The 20,409-nt window shown below is 41.8% G+C and overlaps 1 protein-coding gene across 3 annotated transcripts; it reads right to left on the reverse strand.

The window, feature by feature from the left end:
• Positions 1-857: 857 nt before the first annotated feature.
• RP2 (RP2 activator of ARL3 GTPase) lies at positions 858-18,955 on the reverse strand. 3 transcript variants are annotated; one of them, XM_074858961.1, is made up of 6 exons: positions 18,664-18,813; positions 12,727-12,852; positions 9,662-10,327; positions 7,927-8,041; positions 6,685-6,770; positions 858-3,453 (listed from the first exon to the last, which is right to left on the reverse strand). In XM_074858961.1, the coding sequence occupies exons 2-6, from the start codon at positions 12,727-12,729 to the stop codon at positions 3,370-3,372; spliced, it is 954 nt and encodes a 317-aa protein (XP_074715062.1). In that variant the 5' UTR covers positions 12,730-12,852; positions 18,664-18,813; the 3' UTR covers positions 858-3,369. The 3 variants fall into 3 exon arrangements, with proteins under 3 accessions (XP_074715062.1, XP_074715063.1, XP_074715061.1); XM_074858962.1 differs by lacking the exon at positions 18,664-18,813 and adding an exon at positions 13,393-13,409; XM_074858960.1 differs by lacking the exon at positions 12,727-12,852 and having other exon boundaries at positions 18,664-18,955.
• Between the last annotated feature and the right edge of the window lie 1,454 nt (positions 18,956-20,409).

A 20,409-nucleotide genomic window follows, 5' to 3' on the forward strand; every position in this document is an offset into this window, starting at 1 on the left:
CAAGGACAGCTTCGCTATGACTTAGATACTACATCAAAAAGATTACTAGGCAACTCAGATCCAATTGGGGTACAAGATTTTTTTTAAACTGTAAATTGCACAATAAATTAATAATAATTGCACAATAAATAATTAAGTGTAAACCAAAAGCTTCAATTCTTTAAAGTTTCACCATTTAACTCAAAATATTCCAAAGAAAATTATATTGATACAGTCTGTCATGTTCTTCGCAAACATTTACACATCATGAGAGTTAGCCTAGAACATCCCTAGTTGGAAGACTCATTTCTGACCAGTTTAAAGCCAAGTTTGGGAATTTATTATCTGTTTACCTGTTTTCAAATGTTAGATGGCATATACAAAGGAACTGCTTTCTAACTGAACTAGTATCACCACCACAATCTATTTCTGCAGTGAGCACATCATTAGCATGCATCGAGTACCCAATGAGGTAAGCACAGATAAAAAGCACAAAACTTTTACAAGTTAAAAAACAAAAGAAAAAGATACAACCAGATGCACACACAGATCAGGGAGAAGTGCTTTAACAGTCTCCATCCAGGAATCTCTGTACTTGTATCTCTACAGACTGATATGTGAATACCTTCTCCCATATTTTACTAGGAAGATTGCAGTGTAAAGTTAATCATATCTGCAGTGACTCTGGGGAAAAATCCCTGCTGTCAAAAATTCACCTTTTCTGGAGCACGGATGACTGCAGATTTAAAACTTATTTTCAATTAGCTGTGAATATCTATTTAAAGTCCCTGTTTAAACATGGAATTCAACTTTTATACTTTAGAATGTAATTATGCTTTGCAATATTTTGTGATTTTAAAAAGTCTTCCAGAATCCAGTTTATTTTTTCAATGTTTATTATCAATCACATTCACAGTGCAATACAAATTACATAAAAAGCTATACAACAAACATACAAAGACTACATGAAGCACATACCATTCTGTAATGCGTACCAATGCTTAGGCTAGAAGTGTTCTTAACATCTCTTAGCAAGAAATTGAAGTCAAAAGATTAATAATTGGCTTGAGAAACTCCTTCATTATTTAGGTTTTTATTATTAAAACTCTTTGTTGGTAAGCAGGCTATCAATGTAAATAAAAAAAAAGCAACACTCTGCTCTTTCCTGGCATGTAGAAAAGTTTTTCCACTGTTTCAAGCCTAGATTAATTTTCAATTAATCATCCTGTCCTCCAGCAAAAGTAGTCACAAAAATCAATTTAGCACTTTGTTTCCAGAGTAGGTTGATGATACAAAAAATAAACTATAGACATACATATAATCATGTGTCAGCGTATAAGTTTGGAAATATTACACATAAAAGTTTAGAGACCAAGATGGTCCAATATATGCACTGCTTAGATAAATTACACAATGACATTTCTGAAGTACATTACACAGTTTTAATGTACTGTCCGTACCAGAAAGATACATTTACTGTACGTGTCTAGAATAAATCCTGCAAATATTCATCAATGAGTTGCGCTAGTACTTTGACCAATCTAAGACTTTTTGCTGTTTTCACAGCCTCTCCTCACACATACAAAAGAAATCCTGGCTGGCTAAGTGCAAATAAGTGGTAATTTCCGCTACCAGTCAGATTCTGGTGGCAGTTTGATTTTATTTCACTTTGTCAAATAAAAACATTTCACAGGAGTGACGTTTTTCTTACCTTCAGCACACCAGTGGTTTAGTGACTTCAGGAGACACTCTTCCATATTTAATCTATGCATAACTTTAACAAGAAGTCCTAAGGACATATTCTAGGTATATAGTTTAAACTAAGGGCTAGCATTTGCCTAGTAGCAACAAAGTAACAGCTCAGAACATCTCTTGGGCATGACAGAATTATGAATTTCAAGAGAACAGATTCTTTCATGTGCTAATTCTAAAAAATTAGAAAGAGATGTGTTTTTAGCCACCCACTGTTGGAGCTCCAGAGCTGTGAAACTGATGAGTCGAGACTCATTTTCAGCTAAGATGCACAAGATCTTCCCTTTTGACTGATGACCATAATGATGAAATTATTGCTTTAGCACCTCAACACAGCCCCAGTCTGTTCAATGGATTGTAAGGGCTACATAAACTGGCAAGCCACAGTTTTAATTAATAAATTTGGTTTTGTGCATCTGCACGCACAATCCGTTCAAGTACTACAGAAGGCTTGTAAACCTGGACATAAACTATAAGTTCATGTAGAAAAATCAGTAATGATGTAATATGCAAAAATAAATCAATCATGTATTTAATATCCATATAGATTTGCATTCTAATATGCACTATATAGCAATAAGCATCCTTGCTGATCACTATTCAAATGCATCTTCCAAAATGCTAGTAGCACTTCTTCAGTCTGTTTTTAGAATTAACCCAAAATAAACCCTACAGCAGCGTATAGTACTTCACAGCCAAATTTTCAGTACTACTACTGAGTGTAAAACCCTTCTCCTGGGGTCTAGCGAGGAAGAGCTTTTTTTAACGCCATCAGAGCCCTTCTCTGACACCTGGTTGCTGTATGTCCCTTCTAGCAAACAACAACAGTGCCAGAGACTTACTGTTCTGAGTCCAAGGGAACCTCATGTATATCCCATATGTGACTTAGGAATATCAGAGGCAGCTCTATTGCCAGAGACCCTGAGTGGACCTTAGAGCATCTTCAGCAGAGCACTCATGCTGAGTTCACCTCAAAGCAGAAAAGCCTGGCAAGTGCTCACTTACCAGAATGCTGTTATGACAACTCTCAGCATAAATGCTGTTGCAAACAACTTTATTCAAAAAATATGCTGAAGCAGAGTAAGCCAGATGTACATTTTAAGTCACGCACTGCTTCTGAAAGCATGCTATAAGGAGAATTCATTTCAGACTAGGTTTTCAGAAAAAGTCAATGACTACAGCTTCCTCCATGGCCCCCAGTGAAGAAAAATTTGCATGTGGGAAAGTTTTGAACAGTGAGTTCCACCTAAACGCACTTTTGTGTCCAAGTTAAAGACAACAATTACTACTGCATCACATTTGGATTTTTGGATTTGCACTTTTCAAATATGTATTACCATTAGGTGTTGACAAGAAATATTCAAGTGTGAACAGAAGTTTAGAAATCACTGTGAAAAGTTAGTAGAAAATCTCCACTGTTTTTGGAGTTGAAAGTTTCAAACACAACGCACACGGGGAGCTATGCCATTTACTCCAGTTCAGGTAATATGGTATTAAAACCACCAATAGCTTTATAAAAGGGATATATGAGAAATACAAAACCAAATGACAAAACTTATCAGATACTACTGCAATATTCAAGCGAAGTGACATCCAAGTTCTGAGACAAACCGTATATGAACACCTTCATGTTAAACCTCACATTCCCATCTGCATGTCAGCAAAGTTGTAGAAATTGTCCACATCTTGAGATGCTGATGCCTTGCTCTCTGATACAAAAATCTGTTTTATTAAACAAGAAAATAGTTATGCATCAGTAATAAAGAAGTTCAAGTAATCTTTGCTCATTCGCAGCCAGTAATGGTTATTTTTATTTTTGCATTTCACAAGAGGCACAACTCTGCTGGTTTTCACAGCATGATAGAGTAGTCCTAGAATTCTCTCTGCCCTGATGCACCCTTTGTTACGGTCACCTGTTCCAAGCAGACATCCTAGCTGCAGTAACCCTAGCCTTCCACTGGTGGGAATGAAAAGTTTTGGGCTCCATCGTTCAGGGGTCACAGCTTCAGCTAGTGTCCATTTAGATGAATTTTGCTTGGTAAAGTCAAACTGTCCAGGAGAGGAAGGGAAAAAACACACGCACGAAAATTTTAGTCTGCCATTAAGATTTCCTTTAACAGAAAGGCAGGGTTTATAAGAAAGACTCACTGGCACTATATTCTGCTCAAAAAATGTAGTTGCTTCTTCATCAGATGATTTTTTTTTAAATAACTTCAATTACATTTGCATTTTGTAAAATTGATCAGTGCATGTGAAAGTCCAAGCTCTAGGACAGTCATCTTTGAAAGCTTTCAGCAAATCAACTACAAATGCCTTAGGCAATGCCCAAATAGTTCAGTGCAACAGTGTTGTGGCTGTTCATCAATCTGAACACGCAAGTGATAGCCTCAATCAAAAATTCAAGGTCTTACTATCTTTTATTTTCTATACCTCAGGAGGAAATCATCACTGTCTCAGCATATCAGTGTCAGCACAGCCAACTGAAGTGCACTGGGACTGCAGGAATGGGTTATTTCAGATGACTATGCTCCTACAGTCACCACTTTTCTGCTTCAGCTCAGAATACCATGTCAGTGTAAACTATGAATTGTTTTAATTAAACTGTGTTTTAAGATGAATATCCTGTTGTCCAGTAAATTTCTGATTTAAAAAAAAAGTATCATCACAAAGCAAGTAGTTTCCTAGACTGTTGCTTGGACACATGGTAGACTCCTGTTTGAAGGGACTTGAGTACATCTACTAATTATTTGGCAGTTGTTTAGTGTGACAGTGACTAGTAACATGGTCACAACAATTAAATAACTTCTTTCACTATCCTTCCCTACCAAGATATTAAAATAATCTGAAAAATGTAAATTGTATGTATAAGTGATGAGATGAAGGAACAACACTAGAAAGCACGCCAAAAAAGTCACATCAGAAAGAATGTCAGAGGTAAAGAGTGCAGACCTACCTAGTCCACACAAATAGGCAGTCTTCTTAAGTGCATAGCATAGAGCTCTCCTTCTAACACATCGTTTCTACCAAGCGGCTCAAAAAACTAGTGTGGTGCTACTGCTGAAGAACTTCATTAGAGTATCTAGAGTTGTTTATCACATTTATTTCAGAAACAAAAACCCGGTGAAATTAAGGTTATTAACAGATGAATTTAAAAATTTTTAACTGTGGTTTTCAAATGCAAATGTAGCCACCTGCTGAAAAGCATATTAATCTCCTGCAAAGTCTTACAGGATACATGTCTTCCTAAGTGCTTCTGTCATTGTTTCTTGATCAATGATACCTGTAATTCTTTCTGAGCACTATAACAACTCTCAAGCATGATAAGGGCAGCCAGCAATGAGGTAGAACTATTTTATAAAGCATTCCTGAACCTTCTGATAGTAATAAGTCTGAAGTTTCTTACTCCTGAAAGTGCTTCTAAATTATGTCCCAAGAAAGAAAGAAATTTTCTAAAGAAATGTATATTCATGATATTCAGTTATCTAGGGATACATGCCCAAGCCTTGTGTTTATCAGAAGTTTTGGAGTTACATTTAGTCTAAATAAAGATATATATTTCTCAGGAAGCCCAAGGTTCTGCTTCTTAATTCAGTGCAGCAAGTGTTTAATAAGCGAGGTAGATTTTCCTATGGAAACAGGCTGTAAACAGAGGTTTTAAATCCAGATGCAGTAAGTAATTTCACATTTGGAACTGAATCCAAACTCTACAGATCACCTCCAAGAACAATGTTTACTTCAAAGCATGAAGCACACAGTCTCAAGTTTCTGGATGCATTGCAGATCAGGCCATTCAGTGTTATAACAACAGATACCAGTCATTTTAGTGAGGAAAATACAAAATTTTATTTGTTCTACTAATTAATACCACTTCAGTCTTTGAATAGAGAAGAAGGTCTAGATGAACCAGTGAATTACCTCTGCGTATCAGCTTTGTTCTGTATGAAAAAAAATATGTTAACCACACTAAAAAAAGCCACTGGAAGCTCCTGCTTAAAGAGCCCAGTTTTATGGTAAAATATGCAGTGATGACTTTTGACAAGAATAGCGATGACTTTCACAAGAATAATCAGTAATATCATAACACTGCCCAGTTCTAGTTTTCTCCAGACTCAGTGCCAAATTAAGGCCAACACACATCAGGTTTTTGCTGGTGCAATAGCAAATGCGAAAAAAGCAAACATTAGCTGCTTTTGAGATGACTTCTTACAAGGCGACTGTTTTTCACAAACTGGGTAGTGTAGTTCTGAGTAACTCTTTAGAAAGGAAAGACAGAAAGCATCTGTATGGACACTATGTCTCAAAGACATTCTAGTGTTCTTTGAACAGCTACTTGAAAGCAAAGGGTTTGTCACTTTCTTGTTATCAGGGTGCTCTAATTGTTTCCAGAAACTCTGTCAAAACCATTGCCATTTAGAGGAAGGGGGACAGCAAGCAAAGAAGAGGTGTGGTGTAAAGAAGCTACAGTGAAACAAGCTGGCAGCAGAAAAAAGAAAAATGCCTTTGAAGGAAGGCATTCTGCAATACCCTACACAGCAAAAGTAAACCTTGAAAAAAGTTGAAATCCCATCATATTATCTTTGTTGGGGTTTAATAGACTAGGACATCACAAAGCAGACTTCAGTATAAGACTTGGAGCAGAGCTTTTCTCCACTATATTTATAGAACTTGTTTTTACTATTATGTGAAATAACAGTTTTAAGTGGAAATCTTCTATTCTTTGTTGGAAATGGGGATTTAGTACTCTCTTTCCTGGGGCCATTTTTCTTCTCTGACAAGCAACTTGAGTTTTGAGTACAAAAATAACAAACAAAACAACAAAAAAATAGGATATTCAGATTTCACTATTCAGAAACCTAAAAAGATTGTGCAGTACATCAACACTACAGCTTGACCGTGAAATATCCTAGACGCTCTGTAAAATTTTCTGCCAATAAAAGCAATACATCAGCTTACCTTGGTCCCACTAAAAACATCATTTATAGTGCTCTGACATCCTTCCACAGCACCATCTCCATCGAACTCCAAAGCAACCACTGGACCTAGAAAACAGTTTCATCTAGAATCAATACTACTTTTAAGCTTGGCATTGAAACAGTAGATCTCTCAACCCATAGGGAATTGTGAAGCTTGCAAGAAGCATTTTATGTTTTTCACTTGAGCTGCCATAATGCAGGATAAAGAATTAAAAACACTTAACCATAGCTTCAAAGTACAGTGTTACCCGAGAATAAATTATCTGGAATTCCATGATTGTTTTTGCAGAGATTCTGGCAGGATTCCAGGTTTACTTCTGGAAAGGCAGCAATGACACAAAAACTCTAAGGAGCGCAGGGCATCATGGAAGTGAGTCAGACTATATTGCTCAAATAGTGAGCCATTTCACAGACATCTGGAGTAGGACTGAGTCATTCAGGCATTTTTGCCTCTCCTAATATAGCAAACTGCCTGATTTTTAAACCTGTTCTCACCCACTATTTGCAGATCCCCTTTCTCTGGTTTCGTTCTGAACATGCTATTTCTTCCCACATGGGTGCAAATTAACCCTTAAACTAGACTCTTGTCTAATAAGTACAGTAACTTTTATCCTATTCTTGCCATGAGCACCACAGACATCTTACTCTAAAAAACCCACATGTTGCTACTAAGTTTGGGAGCATGTATTGAGCTTTAGCATGTAACAGATGGCGAGATGTCAGTACTTCTTCAGGAAGAGACAAAAACCAATTAGTCAGATCAATAAAAAGGCTTTTGAAATATTCTGACAGTACACCAGTGACAAACAAGAACTTAACACTTGCCTGCTTTATACATGTCTATACCGATTTGCTTAAATACGTATACAGAAACACTGAACATCGAGGTGGTTGAGCAGCAGTGGTGATAAGTTCAAAACAGTCTAAAAGCACGAGCTCCTTCTGACCACCACAGACAGATCTGCATCTGCCACTGCTCCTGGGCTATGCAGCTGGACCACTAGAGGTGGGGCAGAGCCACAAAATACATGTGGAATAGCTCTTTTCTGATGCCTTTAGGAGTTTTGCTTAAGGCCTCACTGAGGCTTCCAAAACTCATCTCAACTGGCTTTACACTATGGCCTTGAAATGCAAATTTCTCCTTCGTTCCCCTTTCTTCTCCAGAACTCTGTAATGACAGCCAGAGTTCTATATCAAGAGAAAGAAAACAACACAAACTCACCTTTTTCAAGCAGTGGAATGAATTCTGATGCGCACTGTTGGAAAACTCTGTGAGCATCCTCTGCCTTCATTGAGACTTCTTTAGTCTGTACCAGCTGAAAGCCTTTACCAGTCATCTGTTAACAGAGAGAGAGTTCATGTTAGAAATGCTTCTAAGGCAAGAGTTCAGCTCGAGTATCCAGGTTACACTGGAATAGACCCATTTTCCCCAAACACATTAAGCCACAGAGCAAAGGGACCCTTTTTGCTCTTTTCAAAGACCATTTGCTCTTTCTACATTTCTGTTTATTTTTATTCCATTCATCCAGACTTTCTCCTCTGCCCTAGTGCACCTAGAGGAGTAAATGTGAATGTTTTTGTTTTATATTACGGCCCAGGGTTGTGTTTTTTTTCCCACAATCCCTCACAAGCTGAAACTAATGGGATTTAAAAGCATTCAGCATCTGGAGTCAAGCAGTTCTCATTAGTCTGCAATAGTTCAGTCAAGCATTAGCTGAGACTCATCTATCCACTGCTGAAGTTTTCCATTTTGGAAAAATAGTTACAAACTTTAGAATACACACAGCTTTTTACTTCAAATCTAATACGAAACTAAAAGCATGTGGAGAAGGAACAACTGTATTTATATCATATTAATTTGCATCCATTAATCTATACAGCAGTAATATCTCCATAGAATCTCATTAACTAGCCATTTACTGTCTTCTGAACTCTAACTTCTAAAGAGTTACTAACACAGGAGAACACATCCTCTTTACTGCAGCTATTCCTTCTTCAGAAAAAAAACCCAACCCATAAGTATCATTATCTCCCTTCACTCAAGTACTCATTAGTAACTCAATTCCAAAAAAATCCAACGGGGCAGTGGTGAGAACATGGAAACACCCTACAGCTTTCTTTCCCTTGGGTTGTTAACTGCAAGGAAAGAGCTCCATCGGTTATTTTACTGATCATACAACACTGGGATCAGCAGCTTTTGCAGATAGCAGAAGAATATAGCTTCTTAGAAGCTGTAGCTCACGGTTACTGGCTCTGCTCTGTCATCCCTGGCACTCTGGGGTGCTAAAAGTAGCCAGCCACTCCCAGATTTGAGCCCCAGGAAAGCCCAAACTCAGCCAAGTTTAGGAGCTGCTGCCTCACAGGAAAAAAAAAAAAAAAAAAAAGACAGCACCAGCTATTTAAGTAATCAAAGACAGCTGACCAGCTGTGACAAACACTCACTGCCTCTTCCAGAAAAAAATTCCAATACTGGGTGGCAAGGGGGATGCAATGTAATTTTTTTTTTTTTTTTTTTAAGTCTCTGTTATTCCTGGAAAAACTTTCAGGACATACTGTTTTGTTAGCTATGATTGTCAGGGTGATAACCTAGCAAGGTAATTGGCTATACCCCTTTCACAAGCTTTGCCAATCACTTACTCTACATTTGGCTAAGTTCATCAAATCAACTATGTATTTTCTTCATAATGGAGCTTTGGTGTGCCACGATGATGGAAAAGTGCACTGGAACTATTAGAGGATAGATGTGCCAATCACAGGATGTTGGCTGTAAAACAACTGTCTGATCAGATGAGCTCCAGTCTCTTACCTTGTTTTAAGGTTTTAAACAGTGCAGTTGATCAGTATGGTTAGTAGACAAGCAGAGCCTCTGTGTTCTCCCTTCAGGGAGCACCAAAGGCTGTCCAGAGAAAAGTTCAATTAGAAATTCAAAAAGCTGAATGCAGAGAAAGGTTGCTTACCTCATCAATTAACTTCCTGGCATTTGCAGTTGTGTAGTCACCAGCAAAAAACACAGCCAAACATGATTCATCGCTGCTTTTCTGTCTCTGCCCTCGAGTTATTGGTATTATGCTCCTCGTAGCATCAGTAGAAATTCTAACAGCTTTCAGCTCCTCAGAGCTGGGCAGAGGAACATAATCTTGGACTACAGCATTCTCGGGCAAAAGGCCCCAGTTATTTTCTCCTGACACAGGGGTAAAGTCATGGATGTTGCTCCATATGTTATTGAAGATACTCAGTCCAGCATCTTTAAACTGTAAAGCAAGCTCAGGATAATAGTACTGGAAACATCCGAATTTCATACCTGTGGAGGACTCGATAATGGGCTGGGTGGCACAGCACAAGAATACCTCCAGCTTCCTGCAGTCCCGAGTGCGAAACTGTTGGCAGGCCACTATGCATTTACAATCTTTGCAGTCACGGAAAAACACGCTGCCTTTTATTGGTCCTAAAAAGATTTGGCAGTTTACACAGTCATCAACAGTGATTGTAGCAGAATGGTCAAATATGTAGATACTACAGTTCTCACAGTCCTGAATGACAAATTGTTGTCCTGCTACCTTTCCAGGCAGTCGACCCACAGTTTCATCTTTAAGTCCAGAAAAAGTGTAATCTTTGGGGTCAATCTGAAGGAGGAAAGAAAAAAAAAGAACATGAAAGTCTTCACATACAGAGAATACTATAATGCTAAATGTCAACTGATTTGTATTAATTGAGGTAGCACTGAATTGTATGGGGTAACCGGCCAGAAAACTCTTCAAAGCGTGATGAAAGATCAGAAGCGGCTCTTTTAGCTAAACTACTGGAATGCACAGTACTGAGGTACAACAAAGAATTGAAAGTATACTTCTGAGATGCTCCACGAAAAAAACTAACTCAGTTTGTGCTCTAATAAAGAAGGGGGATGGAGGGAGCTAGCGTTCTCTACAGACTCTAAAGCGTTTCAAAAAAGATGATGGTCCTGGGTGTTATCGTAATAACTGCAGTAAATGAATTGGCCAACATACTGAAAGATTCATAAAGCTAGAGACACACAGTATTTCCTTTTCTAGTAGTTTTCTTGGCCATTTTACCACACCCCAACATGTTGCAAGGAAACCTTGCTGCTTTCAAGCAGCATCTCTTTTATGTTCACAAACTACAAAGAGCTCACTTATCTGTGCCACAGCATTATCTTGTGCTAGCAACTACCAAGGTTTTTGTGCTAACAACAGCTACGTGATTGTTTTAGCTACGAACAACAAGCAAAAACCGGCAGTGGTGGTGCAACGGGCACATTTACAGACCTCTCCCTCTCCACACTCCAGCATTCCCTTGCCAGGGAAGGGTACTTGAGACTGTGGCTTTCCCTGAGACTCTCTGTTGGGGAGCAGCCACACAGTGCCCAGGATGGTATGCAATACAGGTGGCCAGCATCAATAATACAGCCTATGCTGTTGTAACACCAAAGGAATCTGAGCTGGCTCATTTCTAGATATACGTAAGTCTCAAGACAACTACAATTCCCCGAGCAAATTCTACTCTGCCCTCTTGTGAAAGCTTATTAAAATAGCACTTAGAAATATACAAGTACCTGAACTAGTTTAACACAAGACCACTTCACAAACCTGCTATTCAATTATCAGCCCAAGGGCCCTAAAGTTTGCTTCACCGTAATCAGTGTTAATGTATTACAACAGTTTCTGTATAGCCCAATTTGTAAGAAACTCCTCCTCCTCCTCCTCCTCCCCAGCATTTCAAACATTCACATGAGATTTAGATACCAAAAAAACCCATAAGCCAGGATGGGCTAGTGCCAGACACTCACTAAACCAGCTCAGCCTAGGTAACTTTTGTCCAGAACAGTTACTGGAAGCTGAAGTCTCTACCAACCAATAAAATGTATTCCTTTATATACAACATATCTGACCTTCAGACAGGAAAGGAGGTTTGCAGCTGATCAATCTTCCAAATAAAATGCAAGTTGAGACAATGAAGATGGCTTCCTAGAAGTGTCCCCTCAATCATATTTAATACCACTAGTACACATCCAGGAAAGCTATTTGGGAGGCTCAAATGATCAGAAACACAGCATGGAGACTCAGCCACATAGTATGATTAGGATTCAAACCCTCTAAGGTCTTAAGTCTCATGTACTGACATATTTGATCCATATATAAGATATTTATATTCTCTCATACTTGAGAATATAAGTATCAAAATTGCTTTCGGACATGTTCTTCCCAGGCATCTCCTAGAACATTTATGTGTGCACGTGTGTATATATATGTGTGTTACCGGGTTTTTTTCATAACCTTGGGAGACAGGCTTACTTCCTTTAAAACAGGTACAGAGGAACAGTTACTTCTCTTAGGAAGGAGAAGTTCAGAGTTTCCAGAACTTACAGCTTTTTTGAAAGTTCACCCTTAAGCACATGCTTCTAAATCGGTCTGCTCTAAAAAGCCTCTGAAGCAGCACTAGCTTGTCCAACACAGTGGCCTTTATAGAGATGTGTGAAACTTCATCTTGCCATTTTATTTAGGCCTAGGTGAAAAACACTGGTTAGTCAGCTGACCCACAGCTTACAGACAGTTTCAAACCAGAGTGCTTGAGAAAGAGTAGTAGTAGAGTTTAATGATAAAAGAAGTCAGCCTATTAACAAATTCAGAAGCTCAATTTTATTTCCCTGACATGAATTAAGAGTTCTGCCCTGACACAAATTTTACTTCTTGGTTTGTTCACCACACTAGGGAGTTTGCCAATTTCATTTTGCACTGCAATTTTCCTTTTAAAGACCAATAGTATTTATTGACTAACACTGCTGTACAGAGTGGAGGGACTGAAGGAAATAGTTTTAACACTCTCTCCCCCCAGTGGATTATTGCCCGTGGGGAGGGGGTAACCCAAGAGACTGTAGCAGATCTGAATGTTTCACTTCCCCTGGGTAAAAGAAACATGCCAGAGAAAGGAGTGTGAAGCCAGAACTGTGATTTTGAGGATGCATCCAAAAGCTGCTAATATGCTAATTGAGGAGTTTCATGCTCACCATCTCTGAAGTCTGCAGCTATCATCAACAGGTTAATATTGAATCAGTGCGTCCACCTTCCTTCCCCTGACAGTCAGCACTAAATGCTTATTCAGCTCTGTCTCCGCAACGTAGCAAAAAAGGAGGCTAGGAAAACCAAAAGCAAGAGAAGAAGGTAATATCTGCAGCCTCATACAACCATAACCAGGGCTATGTAGATTTCTCTGCCAGTTCACCTGCTGCAACTTCTGCTGTAAAATCTTAAGCATGTAGCAAGTCAGCAAAAAATCAACTATTTGATAACTCATCTATTTATCCTTTGCATTTGGATAAAGCTTCAAAGAACTTTGTCCAAATCCACCCATCTCACCCAGACAGATGCTTCACTCTCTATGCCTTAATACATTTTTAAATGTCTTTTTTCCCCCAGGCTGGTATAAGGCCAAACAATGACAGTATTTATAGAGACAATTTTAATGCTCTCAGCTGAATTTAAAGAGTTTTTGGAGTAGATACGATTAATAGATACGGACACAGCTGACAAGCTGAAACCTTCTAACAGAAGTACTATGTGCAGGTTCAGGAATCACTCCATAGAGTGACCTAAAATAACTAGATACGGTAACGAAAAAGTAATCCCTGCTTACACAATACTCTTTCCCCTCAACAGAGGTAGAAAAGACTCACCTTTGGTTATCAGTGATGACACTGGTGATGTCTGTTAGAAAAGACTGGAGAACAAATTGTAAGGAGCAGGAATTTTAAAGAACAAAGAAAGGAGAGAAGTGAAGGCAAACAAAAGTTTGTCATGGTTGCTTTGAAATCTAGAAAGTTCTGCTACAACAAGTGCAAGATGTGTTAAGCAGCTTTCCTTCCTGCTAACACTTGTCTTGCAAGAAGGTCAGAGGCCAGACGTGAAGGCTGCAGATGACGTACATCTCTTCAGCCATCGTTATCCAGTTTACTGGCACCATGACTAGGCAGCTCCCATTTGGAAGAAGACTTAGAAGTACTAGACCCTCACAGTTTTTACTAGTAACTGTGCCTAGAATCACCAAGGATCCCAACAGCTCCTTGAACTCTTTCTGGTATGTGTTCATGTCTTAACAAGACTTTTTCACTGGATCCATCAGGAAAAGTGTTTTAGTCAGCCACCACAAATGCCACCACAAATATGAGAAGGTACTGCTGTTCTTAATGGATTACAGTTCGCCCCTGGGTTTAGTCTGCAGAGCAAACAATAATTTGTGAAGTCTTTCTAAACTACTTACACTAAGGTCTTCTCTTTTAAATATTATTCTCAAAAACTCATTCCCTCTCTCTCTAAACCACAACACATGGTGGTTCAGCTATGGACTTACATACAGTTGACAATGTACAAGAGTTGGCTGCTGACCCAGTGACTTTAAAAGCTGCAGAGAGCTCTAGGGTAGGCACCCAAACATAAGAGGCTTTATGTACTGTTTTTGTCAGTAGGAGAATTAACAGGAAAGAAGTAAGCAAGAAAAGTGCATTTCCAGGCCTAAACACTTCTGCATGGATTTGGTGCTCTTAAGTATTAAGTTCCAACATCCTCTGGAGACACTTTGTTGAAGTTATTGACCTCTGGCAGATTTCTAGATTCTTAGGCAACAAGAAAAGGTGAAAAGAGGGACAGCATGTGCAGGTTCCAGTCACCAGCATACAGTTTTTCATCTTGGAGCACCTCCTGCACACCTTGACTTTAAATGTGGCCAATACAACAGTCTGAAGACACATTTCATTCTGTTTTTTATAAAATTCTGCTTCTTCCAGGGTACCCATAATAGCATAAACCAGTCATTTTCATACTCTTCTGAGGAGCAAACCATTGCCAAATACTGCAGAGAAGAGAAGAGGAAGAAGAAAGGAAGCTACTACACACCTATAGCTGACTTAACTGGAAATACTGTTCAATGTGAACCTGCTGACTGTTTCTCAGTTGATAGACTACGTTTTGAGAAATCCAGCAGTAGTTCTTCTGGTGCACTGGGAAGCTTAAGGGAGATGCATCGGATTTAAGGACAAAACATTTCATTGTTTAGTTAGAGGAAAAAAAAGCGATTTATATTCCAAAATAAAATATAAAGTGGCTACCTAAATGAGATCTAGATAGTTCAAGATAGCCACATCAGCTCAGACCATTCCAGCAAAATCCTCAAATGTAAGATAATTGGCAAAAGACTATCTGTGATTTATATAGAAAGCTAAACCTCTGAGGTTTTTTTAACTGTTTGAATACATCCATCACAGCCCAACATAGCAATGATAGTTGCGTGTTTCCTATCAACTAAAGCAGTTAAGTTGCAAGTCAACTGACATAGAATGAAACTGTACTTGTCCCTTCTAAAAGGAAAAATCATCTGGGAAGGAAAGTCCCTCTAAGCTTTAAACACTATTGTGATCACAATTAATCTAATCCTACTTCTTTGAACATGAGACAACAGGAAAAAAAGATGATGTAGCTTTTGTGTTTCTTCTGCAGAGGTCACAGCACGTGGGTGTATCTACCATCACAAGACACAAAACCCCAGCTCCTGTCTATATGTACCCATATTCAGTTACTGCTGGTCATGCATGTAAACAAGGTAGTCACACAGAAGGCAGTAAGGTAGGAAAGGAAAAGGGAGGCCAGGAGCAGAAATACAACCTTAGATTTCAGGCAGAAACCTTGCTGAAGAAGGCTGAGGAGGGCTCAGCACCACCAAATTCCTCTCCCACACTTGGTCAGAAGGGGACTCTCACGACAGCCCAATGACATCAACATATAACAAGTCCCCAGGATGTGATGCAGTGATAACGGGCTCTGTAATAAACTGTGCTCTACTTATTCTCCTGGACTAAGAATCCCAGAGCAGCAAGAAACTGAATACTCATCCTTTTCCCTTCTGCTTTCAAGATAAGCTGATCCTTTGATTCTTCTACTGCACCACAGGTAATTTTCACACAGTTCTCTGAACCCAATGGTCAGCAAGTGTTACAGAGATCCCAGCAGACTTATGATGCAATCTAAATTTGATTAATTTTTGCATACCTTAAAAACAGAGACTTCTGTCCTCACTTAAATGAGGTCACGTAGAAATCTGGAAAGGCCCCTCAAATTCATATGCTTTACTTAAAGTCAATTCAACTATCAGCACCTTATAATAGTTTGCATTTGGAGTTTTCTACCACACGGTCCATTTTCGGCACTATTATACAAGTGTTACATGGTCACTAGGATATCGTTGTATTACTCTTTGGCTAGGTCTACACTAGCAGACCATACCCAATGCTAAACATCTTTTGCCACCAGAACATAATTAAAATAGACTACACTAGCAATGCTGTCTTCTGGAAGCAGAAGAAAGAGTTTCACTGGAGGAACTCTTCAGGTTCAGATCATCTTCCAGCACAGCTGTCAGCTAGCAGTCGCCCCTCTTCACATCCCTAATCAGACAAGCACACACATGAGTGTGCCTACATTTCTCTGCCTACAGTGAGAGTGTCAGCATGGCATTAGTTTACAGGGAGACAGCTGGAGTGTCTGAGCAGCAAGACTCACTTGCCTGTGAGAACATACAGAGAGCTTACAAGAACTGCAAACAATTGCCAAACCTGCCTGCAGAACTGCACTATATAACCAGAACCGCATCACCGAGTAGGACAGCCTAAAATTAGGAACACACCCCCAGCCCTAATGGTGTGTCGACACATATTAAAAGTACCAGGAAATGAACATCAAAAGACCGCTAGCACGTCTGTTGACAAAGTTCAGCATTTCTGGTTTCAGAATACAATTCAGTGCACTTGACCCAAAATGAGTCTTAATGCCACAAGTTTTCTGACTGACTCCAATCTAACTTTGTGAACAAACACAAATTGTGAAATAAGTAAGAATAATACTTGTGATGCAGGAGAAATGAGAAAGCAATAGACAACAGTGTAACATATCAGAGACTATATTTAAAGCTACATCAACACTGACTTCATATCACTTAATACACGCTGGGATCAACAAGTTTAGCGCTCTAACAGCTCAGTATTCCTTTACCTAAGGCCAGGCATCTCAGTACTGCTTTCCTGGTTTAATGTACTAAGCTTATATCCAAAAGCCCAATGAAAGAGCAAGAGAAATGGGCTTAAACATTAAATAGCTGTTCTTGAGCAGTACAGTACAAAATTAAGCAGCTAATTTGACAGCTTCCACAGTGCAGTAGCACAGTCCAAACTCACTGATTTTTCTAGTTTCTAAGATGCTTTTATAGAAAAGGAGGAAGTTGCTGTGCATGCAATACATTACAGGATTTTTTTTTTTTTTCCTCCACAGAGATAGGTTGGTTGTTGGTGCTGTAATAGCCTCATCTGTTAGCTTGAGCCTACTTCCAGCAGGTTAAGAGTCATCTCCTTAGCAACAAGGCTGACTGTTCTCTGAATTGCTTCTATGTCCTGACTTTTGTTCTTTTAGTTTTAGAAGTTAGAACCATATAAGCAGATAGAGTAAAAACTCTCATATCAGTTGAGCTTTAGCTGATGAATTTGCTCTAAAATTAAATAATATGGTTTCAAGTGATCATTTAGTAATTTACTTTTGCACAGAGCTAAGATTTCTTCTGCTACTCTAAAATATGTTTTGGTACAGCTCCCTCCCTATGAGAGCAATCTCCATGCAAGTAACAGGCTGCCATCCTCTCCTTCTCTCTCCCAACACCACACTGTAAATATCCACTAGCAAGTCAAACCAACAAGCCCAACACAGATCAACTGCCTTTGTCCTCAAGGGACCGATTCCTCTGGGCCACGCGCAGGCTCTCTAGCTCATCTCCATCTAAGCTTGTCTTAATCTGCTTGGAAGACTTAAGGGACACCCTAGAGCACCTGGCCAAGTTTAAAAAACAAACACGGTAAGCGTTCAAATAAGTTCACACATTTTCTTTTCTATACTTGTCAAATATGGCCTAAAGGTTTGGGGATTTCGTTTGTTAAAACCACATCAACTAAGTTTATGGCCTGCCCTGTTTTCTCCTTACCCCACCCAAAGGCAGCTGGAGAGGAGGGGAGACCTAGCAGGGTTATGATGTCATGATATATTTGGGAAGTGAAACTTGGAACGAGGGTGGGAGGAAATAATATTTCATCCAGCACTTGAGTGCTTGCCTGCTTGAGACTTCACGATTGCCTTCAACGAGTCAGGAAACAGCACTGGGAAGGATTTGTCTTCATCTGTCACTTCAGGGATGGACAGGCTAGTTCTGGTTCCTCTAGCCTTTCAAAAAAACCCAAACCAAACCCAAACCACCACCCAAAAAACACAACCTAAAGAAAATAAAGCCCAACAACCCGAACAGCCAAGCAGGAAGAGTAAGTATTACTGACAGCCAGGGCACAGACACAAGTTTTATGCCTCCGCTGAAGCACCGGGTGCGGGGCGTGGGCTCAGAGAGGCTCCAGCAGCCCCCCACCGACTGTCCTCAGCCCGGTCTCCTCAGGTGACACACGCACCCGGGGGGCTCCGAGCTACACCACAGCTCCCGGTGCCAGCTGCCCGGCCCCGGCCAGCCGCAGCGGGGCCGCCACGCTACTGCCTCACCGGGCACCGGCGCTCGCACAAGGCGGCGGCCACAGGATCCGGTGTGCCTCCCTCTCCGCTTGCACAATTCACGACTGCCTGATAAAATCCTTAGGCTAAATACTTTTTGGTTTTGGTTTTGTTTTAAATAAACGCACTTAACCGCAGGGACCGAGCCGTACCAGCGGTACGGGGGGAGCTCGCTGCTCCCTGCCGGAGTGCGGACCGCACCCCACCCCGCCGTGGCGAGTGGCCGCCGCCCGGCGCAGGGGCCCTGCCACGGCTACAGCCCGCAAACCCCGGGCGGCAGAAGCGGGCGGGGCGCTGCCCGCCAGGACAGCCGATACCCCCCGCCCAGCCCCGGTCCCGGCTGCCCGCGGCCGGGGCGGTACCTTGGCTCGCTGGTCCCAGCTGTACTGCGGCGCCTTCTCCTCGCCGGCCGCCGCGTCTTGGCCGGTTCCCACCGCCGCTTGCTGCTGCTGCTGCTGGCCGCCCTGGGCCGGCTTCCTGCGGCGGGAGAAGAAGCAGCCCATGGCGCCGGGCCCCGACCGCCCCGCGGGGAGAGGCTGGCAGCGCGCGCCGCCGCCGCCTCGCCCCGCCCCGCCCGCTTCCGGTTTTCCCCCGTTTCCCGTAGCGACCGCGACACTGCGGCCCCCTCCCCGCCCCAACCGTCACCGGGCGGCCCCGGGGAGGTGCCTCCCGCCGGCGGGCGGGGCGGCGCCGTGGCTGCCAGGGGGAGGGGCCCGGCGGGAGGGGGAGGTGGCGCAGCCCCGCGGCTGAGGGGAACGGGGGGAAGCGGGAAAACGCGGTGTCGGTGACTGGTGGCTGCCGTCCCGCGGGAGCACCAGCAGCAAGCGGCGGCCTGAGAGCCCGCAGCGTCCTGCTGCTCCGCAAGTGCCTTTGCAAAGCGTCGGGTTTTCCGTATGGGTTGCAGTTTGTTGTTTGGGTTTGTTTCTTTTTACCCCGAGAAAAAAAAAAATCACAATTTTTATCAGACCATCCAGCCACTCAAAGACATGTTCTCCAAGATTTTACAGATTTGATTCCTGTGAGTAGAGGAGAAAGACTTCAGAATTGTCCCTGACGCTCTGTTACCCGGTGGTGGGTTGACCTTGGCCAGCTGCCCACCGAGCTACTCGCTCACTGCCCCTCCTCGGTGGAGGACAGGGGGAGACAAGATGGAGAATTGTGGGTCAAAAGAAAGAAAGGGAGATCGCTTACCATTTACTGTCAGAGACGAAACAGATTTGACTTGGGGAAAATGAATTTATTTTTTTTGCCAACCAAAAATAGAGTTGGATGGTGAGAAAGGCTAAATGAAAACACTACCTTTCCCCCCTACCCTACCACTTTCCCTGGATCAACTTCACCCCTCCATTTCCAGCTCCTCTACCTCCCCACCACCACCCCCAAGCAGTGCAGAGGAGTTGGGGAATGGGGACTGCAGTCACTCCATAACTACCCCTCTTTGCTGCTCCTTCCTCCACACGCTTTGCTCCAGTGTGGATCCTTCCATGAGGTGCAGTCCTTCAAGAACTACTCTGGCACGGGCTCTCCAGGGGCCACAGTTCCTTCCAAAAATATCCACCTCCTCTGTTGTGGGGCTACAGTGTGGATATCTGCTCCACTGAGGTCCTCTCCATGGGCTGCAGGGAAATCCTTGCTCCAGCACCTGCAGCACCTCCATCTCCTCCTTCTTCTCTGACCTTGGTGTTCACACTGCTGTTTCTCACTTCTTCTCCTCACTCATCTCTCTCACACTGCTACACAGTGGTTTTGCCCTTCCTTAAATATGTTTTCCCAGAGGTGACACCGGTGTCGTTGAGGGGCTCAGCCGTGCCCTGTGGTAGGTCTGTTGGAGCTGTCTGGAAGTGACCGTCCCTGGCATGGCAGAGCCCCCTGCCTCTCCTCACAAAGGCCCCTGCAGCCCCCCACTGCTAGCAGCTGGGGGCCTACACCCAATACATACCCACTTATAGAACTTTAGAGACGTTTCATGTAAAATAAAGGATGGCATTCCTGCTGGAGGAGCAGAAGAGGAAGGAGAGAGAAGAAGCCCCAGAAAAGTAGGAGAGGAATGCTCTGCTAGTTGTGCAGGCTGAAAGGCTTGCCCGGTTCAGGGCCCCGGGGACAGCAGA

Source organism: Strix uralensis, chromosome 2 (genome assembly GCF_047716275.1).
Source record: "Strix uralensis isolate ZFMK-TIS-50842 chromosome 2, bStrUra1, whole genome shotgun sequence".
Lineage (NCBI taxonomy): Eukaryota > Metazoa > Chordata > Aves > Strigiformes > Strigidae > Strix > Strix uralensis.

Bases quoted from the DNA above. Each gene is read 5' to 3' on its own strand.
- RP2 (XM_074858960.1), bottom strand. From the start codon at position 18,804: ATGGGCTGCTTCTTCTCCCGCCGCAGGAAGCCGGCCCAGGGCGGCCAG. The intron at 10,328-18,663 runs GTACCGCCCCGG...TTCCTCCTTCAG, and splicing joins GCTGGGACCAGCGAGCCAAG to ATTGACCCCAAAGATTACAC. The intron at 8,042-9,661 runs GTAAGCAACCTT...CTCTGTTAACAG, and splicing joins CCAGGAAGTTAATTGATGAG to ATGACTGGTAAAGGCTTTCA.